We start from the raw sequence: 12,773 nt of genomic DNA, 5'->3' as shown, positions 1-12,773 counted from the left end.
GGCTATACAACATTTCCATTGTAATGTTGAAGGCTTGTAATACAGAACTAGCTGTACAAGTAGCTCAGCTGTTCCAGCTTAGTTACTGTATTGGCACCAAAGTGACGTGTGGAAAATTGCCAAGGTAAGCCTTATTTTCAAAATAACAGGACAACTCCAATCTGACTAATTTGCCCAATAAGCCAGTCTGAAATATCAGCAGGGTGATGGTAGGTACCATCTAGTGAAGTTGCAAAGCATAGCCACATAAGCAACACATATTCATCAATAACTTGATCACCAATCCCTAGTTTGGGCTTCACCAGGACCACTCGACCTGAGGCATCTTTCTTTTTATAATCATTTTCAGAATCTGGGTGTTTCTCAGCAAGGCCAGCATTTATTGTCCATAATTGCCTCTGGGAAATTGAAGGTGAGCTGTCTTCTTAAGTGTTCCAATTCTTCTTGTGAAGTTTAGTAGGGACTTCTGGGTTTTAGACTCAATGATAATGAAGGATTAGTGACATATTTCCAATTCGTAAAGTCGTATAGGGGATGTTCCTTGATGACTGCACAATACCCAATTCCATCAGCAACTCTTCAGCAAATAAATCAGCAAGATCTACAGGACATTCAGGTATGGGCTCATAAGGGCCGAGAAACATTTGCACAGCAAAGTTATAAATATTTATAACAGAAGAGAGTGTGTTAACTTATCCTTGATATTTTATTTTCCCCACTATTCACATCCTGGGAGTGAGCACTGATCACATATTCAAGCAGAGGTGGAAGAGTATGCCTCATGATCAACTCTCCTTGGTGCATGAATATATCAGTGCTGTCCAAATTCTGCTCACCAGACCTGGAAGATCTAGCAGTAAAGTGTCGTTCATTTTACTTACCACAGGAGTTCTCTGGGGTCTTTCTGGTAGCAGTTTACATTCCACCTCAGGCCAATGTCAAGCAGGCTTTAGATGATCTGAGCAATGGGATCAACATGCACGAAACAGCGCACCCTAACACCTTCACCATCATTTTGGGAGATTTTAACAAAGGCCAGTCTGAAAAAATCACTAAGCAATTACCATCAACAGGTAACTTACAATACCAGAGGAAACAACACACTGGACCATTGTTACACCGCCATCAAGAATGCCTACCGTGTTATTCCACGCCCCCACTTTGGGAAGTCAGATCACCTAGCTGTACTTCTACTCCCTGAGTATAGACAAAGACTGAAGACTGCAGCACCAGTAATGAGGGCCAAGCAGGTTTGGACAAGGGAAGCACAGGAGCACCAACAGGACTGCTTTGAATCGGTGGACTGTACTGTATTCAGGGATTTATCTTTGAGTATGCTGCAGTTGTTACCGACTTCATTAAAACCTGTGTGGATGAGTGTGTGCCTACAAAGACTTACTGTACATTCCCAAACCAGAAGCCGTGGATGAACCAGGAGGTACGTCGTCTGCTGAAGGCTAGATCTGTGGCATGCAAGTCTGGCAACCCAGGCCTGTATCCGAAACCCAAGTATGATTTGCGGAGGACTATTTCAAGGGCGAAGAGACAATTTCAAACGAGGTTGGAGACGATATCAGATGCACGGCAACTCTTGCAGGGACTGCAAGACATTACTTCCTACAAAGTGAAACCCAATAGTATGAATGGCAGCGATGCTTCACTACCAGATGAACTCAACACCTTCTATGCACGCTTTGAAAGGAGGAACACAACTGCAGCTGTGAAGATCCCTGCTGCACTTGATGACCCTGTGATCTCTGTCTCAGAGGCCGATGTTAGATTGTCTTTAAAGACAGTGAACCCTTGCAAGGCCTCACTGCTACAGGCAGAAGTTCCCACTTGCTTCAAAAAGGCAACAATTATACCAGTGCCAAAGAAGAATAATGTGGGCTGCCTTAATGACTATCGCCCAGTATCACTCACATCAACAGTGATGAAATACTTTGAGAGGTTGGTTATGACTAGACTGAGCTCCTGCTTCAGCAAGGACCTGGATCCATTGCAATATGCCTATCGTTACAATAGGTCAACAGCAGATGCAATCTCCATGGCTCTTCACACAGCTTTAAACCACCTAGACAACACAAGCACCTAAGTCAGGATGCTGTTCATCGACTATAGCTCAGCATTTAATACCATCATTCCCACAATCCTGAATGAGAAGTTGAATGGGCCTCTGTACCTTCCTCTGTAACTGGAATCTCGACTTCCTAGCCGAAAGACCACAGACTGTGTGGATTGGTGATAACATATCTTCTTCGTTGACGATCAACTCTGTCACACCTCAGGGGTGTGTGCTCACTGCTCTACTCTCTGTATACATATGACTGTGTGGATAAGTATAGCTCAAATACCATCTACAAATTTTCTGATGGTACAACCATTGTTGGTAGAATCTCAGGTGGTGACAAGAGGGCATACAGGAGTGAGATATGCCAACCAGTGGAATGGTGCCGCAACAACAACCTGGTACTCAACGTCAATAAGACGAAAGAGCTGATTGTGGACTTCAGGAAGAGTAAGACGAAGGAACATATACCAATCCTCAAAGAGAGATCAGAAGTGGAGAGAGTGAGCAGCTTCAAGTTCCCGGGTGTCAAGATCTCTGTCACAACAGACCCAAATGCAAGACACAGACACTGAAGTACAAGGAACAGGACCTGACTAGAGTAGGGACGTGACAGGATACAGACAAGGAGCAGGGACAAGAACGCAGACTTGGGTTTGGAACCCGAGCCAGAGACTGGACAAGGACCCAGAACCTGGGTCTTGCCTCGGGCTTGGGCCCCAGAATCAGGCATGGACATGATATGACTGCAGGACTGCAGGCTGGGGTCTTGAGGCTTGAAGCTTGTGGCCTTGAGGCTTGGAGACAGGCTTGGGGACTTGAGGCTTGAGGCTTGGAGACAAGCTTGGGGACGAGGCTTGAGGCTTGGAGACAGGCTTGGGGACTTGAGGCTTGAGGCTTGGGGACTTGAGGCTTGAGGCTTGGAGACAGGCTTGGGGACGAGGCTTGAGGCTTGGAGACAGGCTTGGGGACTTAAGGCTTGAGGCTTGGAGACAGGATTGGGGACTTGAGGCTTGAGGCTTGGAGACAGGCTTAGGGTCTTCACGGTTGAGGCTTGGAGACAGGCTTGGTGTCTTGAGGCTTGAGGCTTGGAGACAGGCTTGGTATCTTGAGGCTTGAGGCTTGGAGACAGGCTTGGGGTCGTGAGGCTTGAGGCTTGGGGTCTTGAGGCTTGGAATGCGGAGGGTGATAACTCAGAGGCTGGAGCTCGGAGACAGACTGGGAACTGAACATCAACATGGAGCCGGGACTTACCCTTCGAAAAGCTGGGACTCATCTTCAACACGACACCAACATGTGACAGGACAGTGCATAGACATAGAGCTGGGACTTATACTTAGACAAGCCGGGACTCAACTTCATCTCCACACCAAGGTGGGACAGGCCCACCCGTCGGGTAACAGCAGAACCGCTGGACTTATCCAACAGAGGCAAAGACAAGACAACACAAGACAGGTCCCCCCACAGGGCAATGGCAGAACGGCCTGACTTACCCCACGGAGGTGAGGACAAGACAGATCCCCCTGCAGGGCAACGGCAGAACGGCCTGACTTACCCCACAGAGGCGAGGACAAGACAGATACCCTCGCAGGGCAACGGCAGAACAGCCTGATCTACCCTACGGAGGCAAGGACAAGAAGAGATAAACACCGAAGAATGACAGACAGTTCCATCTCTGCATTGGCGATTGAACTTGACAGTGGTGCAGGCGAGGTATCCAGGCAGACAGTCAGGCGAGGGGGGAAAAGACAAGGAGGGGAACAGAACAGTCCAGCAGGGAATCCCTGGTTTGCAGAGGTATTTATGTCTCAGTCCCAAAACGAGAATCATGTGCGCACAACAGAAACTGGGGAAAACCAGAAACTCTGAAACAAGGAACCATGGACTGGACCGTGAACCGGAACACGGACTTCACGGACTGGACCATAACAATCTCTGAGGATCTAACCTGGTTCCAACACATTGATGTAGTCATAAAGAAGGCAAGACAGCAGCTACACTTTATTAGGAGTTTGAAGCGATTTGGCATGTCAGCAAATACACTCAAAAGCTTCTATAGCTGTACCGTGGAGAGCATTCTGACAGGCTGCATCACTGTCTGGTATGGAGCGGCTACTGCACAGGACTGAAAGAAGCTGCAAAAGGTTGTAAATCTAGTCAGCTCCATTTTGGGCACTAGCCTACAAGGTACCCAGGATATCTTTAGGGAGCAGTGTCTCAGAAAGGCAGCATCCATTATTAAGGACCTCCAGCACCCAGGGCATGCCCTTTTCTCACTGTTACCATCAGGTAGGAGATACAGAAGCCTGAAGGCACACACTCAGTGATTCAGGGACAGCTTCTTCCCCTCTGCCATTCGATTCCTGAATGGACTTTGAAGCTTTGGATACTACCTCACTACAGCATTTCTGTTTGTGCACATTTTTTAATAACCTATTCAATATACGTAATTGATTTACTTGCTTATTTATTATTATGATTTATTTTATTTGTTATTTTTTCTCTCTCTCTGCGAGATTATGTATTGCATTGAACTGCTGCTGCTAAGTTAACAAATTTCACGTCACATGCCAGTGATAATAAACCTGATTCTGATTCTGGATTAGCCATTAGAGACTGTAATAACAAATTACAGTGAGAGGCTGGATATATTGTGATTAGTGACTTACTTCCAAATGCTCCAAAATCTATCCACAATTACAAGCCAAAGTCAAGAATGTGATAGAATATTCTCCATTTGCCTGGATCATTGTAACAGTAACAACTAGCACAACACTTTACGGTACCAGTGACTCAGGTTCAATTCCCGCCACGGTTTGTACATTCCGTGACTGTGTGAGTTTCCTCCTGGTGCTCTGGTTTCTTCCCACAGTCCAAAGACGTACTGGTTGGTAGGTTAATTAGTCATTGTAAATTGTCCCACGGTTAAATAGGGGTTTGCTGGGCAGGAAGAGCCTATTCCGTGCTATCTCTGAATAAATAAATAAAATAAATATCTCTCAAAAATCTCAACACCATTAAGGACAACATTTGAGTGGTAGCCCATCCATCATTCTAAATATTCGTTCACTATACCACTGGTGCAAGGACTGCTGTTTGAGCCATCAGTGAAATTCACTTCAGTCATTCACTTAGGTTACTTCGATAATACCTACCAAGCCTACGACCTCTTCCATCAAAAACTACAAGGACAGTACATTTATTGAAACACTCCAAGCTGCAGGTTCCCCTCCAAGTCACATATTATATTAGTTGGAAATAAGAGTGCTGGTCCCCCATCATTAAGGGTCTAAATTATGAATTACCCCACCCAAATGAACTACTGTGTCTGTTGAAGAACCACAGCAATTCAGGAGACTTATCATCTCTTTCTCTGTGGTAAACAGGGGTGGACAATAAATGCTGACCTTGCCAAGATGACCAGATCCTGAAAAATTAATAAATGAAATAAAAAATCAGAAGGCGTGATGAGGGAATAAAATGGTTTAAAAATAATAACTAGCCTCTGTCCAAAACAGAGATTGGAGTGACTTGTTGGATAAAATGATTATATCAGTGATGAAATCCAGAAGCCTTTTCAAGTTTTTGTAGAACCCCCATCAGTTCTCAGATGGCAAGATTTCTGCAAAATGGGAAGCATTTTTCGGGTAGCCTACCTACAAAACATTGACAAGGAATATGAAGGACTGAAATTCTATCCCACAGATTTCTCACTGGAAGCTTTATGGCCTTTCTAAATGACATGATTTTCCTGTGTAACTGTGTCCATTCTTATCTTAATGGTGGTGCTCCTCATGTAGAGCATAGACTACAAGCTACCCCGAAAATAAAATCATATCACAAAATAAATGATGTCAACTCATTTATAACCGGTGTGTTATTTTTAGTTTGTCATAATTATCACTAATGTCACCTTATTCTGACTATATGTTATTCTGACCAGAGGTCAGTGTGATGTTCACAGGGATCAGTACAAGGACCTCTTTTATATGTGTGTATATATATATATATAAAATTTAGAAGCAAGATATAATTGAAAATGTGGGCAGAGAAATAGCTGATGGAACTTAATTCAGGTAACCGTGATATGTTGCACTTTGGGTGGTCAAATGTAAGAGGAAGATATACAGTAAATAGTAGAACTCTCAAAGTATCTACTTACAGAGGCAGTATGGGTTGCAAGTCCATAGCTCCCTGAACTATCTTGCATTTGCATAAGATTAGGATATAAACTCTTTCCATAAATCTGGAAAGAGTACAAAGAAGATTTATGAGAATGTTGCCGAAGTTCAAGGACTCTATAGGGAGGGGTTAGTAAAATCCAACCTATATGATCTTTATACATTGGATTGGAGAAGACAGAGGGTTGACCTTACAGGGGTGTATAAAATTGTTAGAGGTATAAATAGGGTGAATGCACACAGTATCTTTCCCAGGGACAGAAATCAAAAACTGAAGGGCAGAGGTACAAGGTCAGAGGGTAAAGATTTTAAAGGGACCTGAAGGGCAAGTTCTTCATGCATAATGTGGTGTATATTTGGAATGAGCTGAGTGGTTTAGGCAAGTACAATAATAAAATTTAATGGACAGTAGGATAAGTACATGGATAGAAAAGGTTTAGTGCAGGGGTTCCCAACCTGGGGTTCATGAACTCCTTGTTTAATGGTATTGGTCCATGGCATAAAAAAGGTTGGGAACCCCTAGTTTAGAGGGATATGGGCCAAACGCAAACAAATGGGACTAATTTAGAAGTCCATTTTGTTTTTCATGGACAGGTTGGGCTAAAGGGCCCGTTTTCATTCTGTTTTGCTCTAGACTTGATGAAATTGGCAACACACATGTGATAGGGTGGTAAAGAAGGCATACCACATATTTGCCTTCACCAATCTGTGTGTAGAGTTAGAAGTTGGAAATTCATGTTACAACTTCATAAAATTTTGATTAGGTCACATTCGGAATTTTGCTCTATTCTGGTCACTGAAAGGCAAGAAGAATGTGGAGGCTTTGAAATCGAATTGAATCTATTACTTACATCCTTCATACAGTAGAGGATACAGAAGAGATACCAGAATGTTGCCTGGATTAGAGAGTATTAACTATAAGGGAACATTGGACAAACTTGGATTGTTTCGGTCTCTATAACTGTAACACTTTATTCTGCACTGACATGATGAAATTACATGTAATTAAAACAAAGTTTTTCACTGTACCTCAGTATATGTGGCAATAATAAACCGATTTACTAATACTTTTTCTGGAGCATCAGAAGTTGAGGAGCAATCTGATATACATTTATAAAATTATGAAAGGCATAGAGAGAAAAGATATTAATCCTCCCTCCCCCACCCCAGGTAGAAATGTGAAATACTAGCAGGCATAGCTTTAAAGTGACAGAGATAAACTTTAAAGGAGATTTTTAAGGCTCTTTTTTTCACAAAGAGAATGGTAAGTACCTGGAATACACTGCCAGGGTAAGGGATGTAAGCAGATATAAAAGCAATGCTTAAGAGACATTTAGACGGGCATATGAACAATCAGGGAATGGAGGAATATACGTACACTCAATGGCCACATTATTAGGCACAGAAAATACCTAATTAAGTGGCCACTGAGCGTATACCATGTGCAAAGTGATGGGATTAGTTTCAATAGCATAATGCACAGTGCAGACATCATGGGCTGCACTGTTTCTGCACTACACCTATTCCATGTTCTAATTACAAAGTTTACTGGAATGTGTAAGTGTTCTTCAATATTACACATTAAACTAATTCAGTTACTGTTGTTCATTACAATTATACAGTTCATACCTGTCATCATCATTTGTTTTGGCAATTTCAGCTTCATCCACATCAAATTCAAAATCTTTCATTTCATCTGATAATAACAGTACATCACAAACACCACTTGACATTGTTTGCATAATTTCTTCATAGTTTCGCTGCTCAAAAGAATGATTTATCATAAGAATCAGGAAGACATTATGCTACCATCACCTTCACATATTTTAAATATACTGTATTATAAATTTTATTGCACGAGGACTTCAATGTCTACTAGCTCTCCAGCCTCCCCTTCAAAATCCTTAATGTAGAATTCACATTAGTTCTCAGATGCCAAGATTTCTGCAAAGTGGGGAACATTTTTGGGGTAGCCTAGCTACAAATCATTGACAAGGAAGGTGAAGGACTGACATTCTATCTCACAGATTTCTCATTTCTCAACTTCATCTTACCAACTTCTCAGGTAATTGCCTTACTGAAAGTGTTCAGCTACTTCTCAAATTTTCTCACTTTTCAGTTTACTTACTTGACTCTGTACTAAATTCAGAACTACATTTTACTTATTTTGTTCTCCTGACACCTGTATCCTTATTAACTTTTATCGCTTACACATCCATTTCTATCTTATAGAACATTCTCAAAGAGAAAGGTAGGAGTCCTCCTTGTTGCTTCATGTGAGGATGAGGTAGGATAATCAAATGAACTGTGGCACCGTTGTTCAGGAAACCATACAACAAGTGGAGAGAAGAGCAATGTAGTTGTAGTTGGAAAGAGTATATTTAGGGGAATAGACACAATTCTCTGTCATGAGGATTAAGAGTTACAATGTTGTGTTGTCTGGATGGTGCCTGGATTTGGGTTATGTCATCTAACCTGCAGAGGAATTTGGAGTGGGAGGAGAAAGATCCAGTTGTCATGGTCCATGTGGGTACCAATGACGGAGGAATAACATGGAAGAAAGGTCTGCTGAGGAAATTTGAGCAGGTAGGACTAAACTAAAACACAGAACTAATAAAACCATTAGACCGTAAGATATAGGAGCAGAATTAGGCCATTTAGCCCAGCGAATCTGCTCCGCCATTCAATCATGGCTGATCCTTTTTTCCTCCTCCTCAACCACAATTCCCAGCCTTCTCCACGTAACCTTTGATGCCACATCCAATCAAGAACCTATCAATCTCTGCCTTAAGTACACCTAACAACTTGGCCTCCACAGCTGCATGTGGCAATAAATTTCACAAATTCAACCCTTTGGCTGAAGAATCTTTTCTGAATCTCTGTTTTGAAAGGGTGCCCCTCTATCCTGAGTCTGTGCCTTCTTGTCCTAGACTCTCCCATCATGGGAAACATCCTTTCCACATCTACTCTGTCTAGGTTTTTCAACATTTGAAAGGTTTTAATGAGATCCCCCCTCATCCTTCTGAATTCCAGCGAGTACAGACCTAGAGCCATCAAACGTTCCTCGTATGATAACCCTTTCATGCCTGAAATTATCCTTGCGAACCTCCTCTGGACCCTCTCCAATGCCAGCACATCTTTTCTAAGATGAGGTGCCCAAAACTGTTCACAGTACTCAAGGTGAGGCCTCACCAGTGCCTTATAAAGCCTCAGTATCACATCCTTGCTCTTGTATTCTAGACTTCATGATATAAATGCTAACATGGCATTTGCCTTCCTCACCACGGACTCAACCTGCAAGTTAACCTTTAGGGTGTTCTGCATAAGAACTCCCAAGTCCCTTTGCATCTCAAATTTTTGGATTTTCTCCCTGTTTAGAAATAGTCTGAACATTTATTTCTACTACCAAAGTGCACGACCATGCATTTTCCAATATTGTATTTCAGTTGCCACTTTCTTGCCCATTCTCCGAATCTGTCTAAGTCCTTATGCATCCTACCTGCTTCCTCAACACGACTTGCCCCTCCACCAATCCTGGTATCATCTGCAAACTTGGCAACAAAGCCATCTACTCCATCATCTAAATCATTTATATACAGCATAAAAAGAAGTGGTCCCAACACCGACCCATGCGGAACACCACTAGTCACTGGCAGCCAACCAAAAAAGGATCCTTTTATTCCCACTTGTTGCCTCCTATCAATCAGCCAATACTCTAACCATGTTAGTAACTTTCCTGTAACACCATGGGCTCTTAACTTGGTAAACAGCCTCATGTGTGACACCTTTTCAAAGGCCTTCTAAAAGTCCAAATATACAACATCCACTGCATAACCCCTGGATTGTTACCTGAGTCATGTGCATATTAGAAAAGGATAAGAATTTAAATTCAGACAACATGGAAACAACACTGGTGAATAGACGACTGTAGGTGTTATATTTGAATGCATGTGGTATATGAAATAAGGTAGATGATCTTGTAGTGTAGTTACAAATTGATGGGTATGACATTGTGAGCATCACTTGGTCATAGTTGAAAGAAGATCACAGCAAGGATATACATTGTATTGAAAGGACAGGCAGGTGAGCAGAGGGAGTGGGCTAGTTTTGTTAGTTAAAAATGAAATCAAATCCTTAGAAAGAAGTGGCATAGGATCAGATGATGTAGAATCCTGTGGGTAGAGTTAAGAAGCTCCTGATGGGAGTTATATACAGGATTCCAAACAGTAGCCATGATGTGAGGTAAAAATTTTAAAATGAGAAATTAAAAAGGGGAATGTTACAAGGGCCATAGGGGACATCAATATGCAGGTAGATTAAGAAAATCAGGTTAGTGCTGAACTGAGAAGACAAAGTTTGTAGAATGCCTACAAGATGGCTTTTTGGAGCAGCTTGCAGTCAAGCCCATTAGGGAAAAGGATGTTGTACAATGAACCAGATTTGATTAGGAAGATTAAGGTAAAGGAACCCCAAGCAGGCAGTGATCATAGTATGACTGAATTCACCCTGCATTTGACAGGGAGAAGCTAAAATCAGATGTATCAAGATTACAGCAGAATAAAGGGAACTACAGAGGCATGAGAGAGAGGCTGGTTAAAGATAATTGGAAGGGGATATCAGCGGTCATAATGGTAGAGCAGCAATGGCAGGAATTTCTGGGAATAATTTAGAAGACGCAGGGTCACTTCATTCCAAAGAAGAAGAAGAAGCATACTAAAGGGAGGATGAGGCAGCTTTTGCTGACAGGGAAAGTCAAAGACAGCATAAAAGCAAAAGGATGGCATACCATATAGCAAAAATTAGAGAGAACCTGGAGGACTGGAAAGACTTTAAAAAGCAACAAAAGATTGGCAATAAGGAGATAACATGAAATATGAAGGTCATCTAGCTATTAATATAAAAGGCATATAAAGCATAAAAGAGATGAAAGAGTGGACGTTAGACCATTGGAAAATAATGCCTGGGAGGTAGTATTGGGAACGAAGAAATGGTAGATGAACTGAATAAGTATTTATGTTGCTTTTCACTGTAGAAGATACCAGCAGGACACCAGAAATTCAAGAGTACCAGGGGGCATAAGTGAGTTTAGTTGCTATCACTAAGAAGAAGTCAAGTGGACCAGATGGACTTCATCCCAGGTTTCCCTAACAGATTCTGGAATGGTTCAAGAAGTCTGGAAAACTCAGAGTTGGAATCAATGGCGACTCCTTCATGTTCATCTATGAAAATAGCTTAGTTTCTACCTTTGATGTCTCTCTTTTTCCTTTCCAGGGTGGATGGGGTTCTGTCGCAGACCCTAACCTGGAGTTACACTCAGACTTCGGTACTTTGCGGTGGTGGGACCCGTTTCCAGGGGCTTACATCCAACCACTTTTCAATATCCCAAGGCCATGCCCTAGAAGACGAGCACACCTTTGGGATTCCGAAGTTTTGCAGCCCTGTGGATAGTCTGATTCTAAGCTGGTGCCACCGACTGAAGCATCGCGGGAAAAAATGGAACACTGGGAACATTGGATCAGTGTCAGAGGCTCTATACTTGGCGAATCGTGCTCTCTCTCTCTCTCGTTGGTGGGGAAAAGATTGTTGCTGATTCTCTGAGCAGAGAACTTAGAAAAAAAATTAACGTGACAGACTTTTAACCCCATAAATCAGCAAGTTCTTTTGTTATGTCAACCCTCTCACTGTGAAAGGGGACACCTCTTTTTCCCTTTATAGGGGAGAAAGAGAGCCTGTGGTATGTCGAATTGTCATGCGAACAATTAGTTTTGGTTGTACTGCAGATCATGGTCTTTACTGGAGGCTTTAATATTTCATGCTTGGTGGGTGGAGGGTGATGTTTTTTTTGCAGCTGGGTGGGGGTGGGGGAGGGTTATTGCTTTTTTGCTGCCTGTGCATGGGAGCGAGGAGGAGTGGGGGGCTTTGGGGTTCTAACATTTTTAACTGTCACTCATTCTTTGGGACACTCTTCTGTTTTCATGGATGTCTGTGAAGAACAAGAATTTCAGGATGTATATTGTATGCATTTCTCTGATATTAAATGGGACTATTGAACTACTGAACTTTCAAACATCACTCTACTCTTTAAGAAGGGAGAGAGACAAAAGACAGGATATTATACACCAATTAGCTTGATTTCAGTGGTTGGCTACATGTTAAGAGTCTATTATTAAAGATGAGGTTTCAGGCTATTTGGAAGCACATACAGTATTAAAAAAGGATGAAGTCAGCTTGGTTTCCTTAAGAGGAAATCCTGTTTGACAAATCTGTTGAAATTCTTTGAGGAAATAACAGGCAGGAAAGACAAAGTAGAATCTGTGGATATTGTTTATTTTGATTTTCAGAAGGCCTTTGAGAAGGTGCTGTACATGAAGCTGTAAAACAAGTTAAGAACCCAAGATATTACAGGAAAGGTATTAGCATGGATAGAAGATTGGCTGACTGACAGAAAACAGAGTGGGAATAAAGGGAGCCTTTTCTTGTTGGCTGCCAGTGACTAGCAGTGTACCACAAGGGTCAGTGCCGGG

At 42.3% G+C, this 12,773-nt stretch overlaps 1 protein-coding gene across 1 annotated transcript in view; it reads right to left on the bottom strand.

The window, feature by feature from the left end:
• Positions 1–12,773, bottom strand: part of LOC140190461 (thioredoxin domain-containing protein 6-like) — a 93,238-nt gene that overhangs the window by 18,116 nt on the left and 62,349 nt on the right. The window contains exon 11 of the mRNA XM_072247113.1: positions 7,879–8,009. Within this exon, the coding sequence (XP_072103214.1) occupies positions 7,879–8,009 (131 nt within the window). The remainder of the gene's footprint in view (positions 1–7,878; positions 8,010–12,773) is intronic.

The sequence above is a fragment of the Mobula birostris genome, chromosome 1 (assembly GCF_030028105.1).
Source record: "Mobula birostris isolate sMobBir1 chromosome 1, sMobBir1.hap1, whole genome shotgun sequence".
Taxonomy (NCBI): Eukaryota; Metazoa; Chordata; class Chondrichthyes; order Myliobatiformes; family Myliobatidae; genus Mobula; species Mobula birostris.
This window is presented reverse-complemented; position numbering and strand designations above follow the sequence as displayed.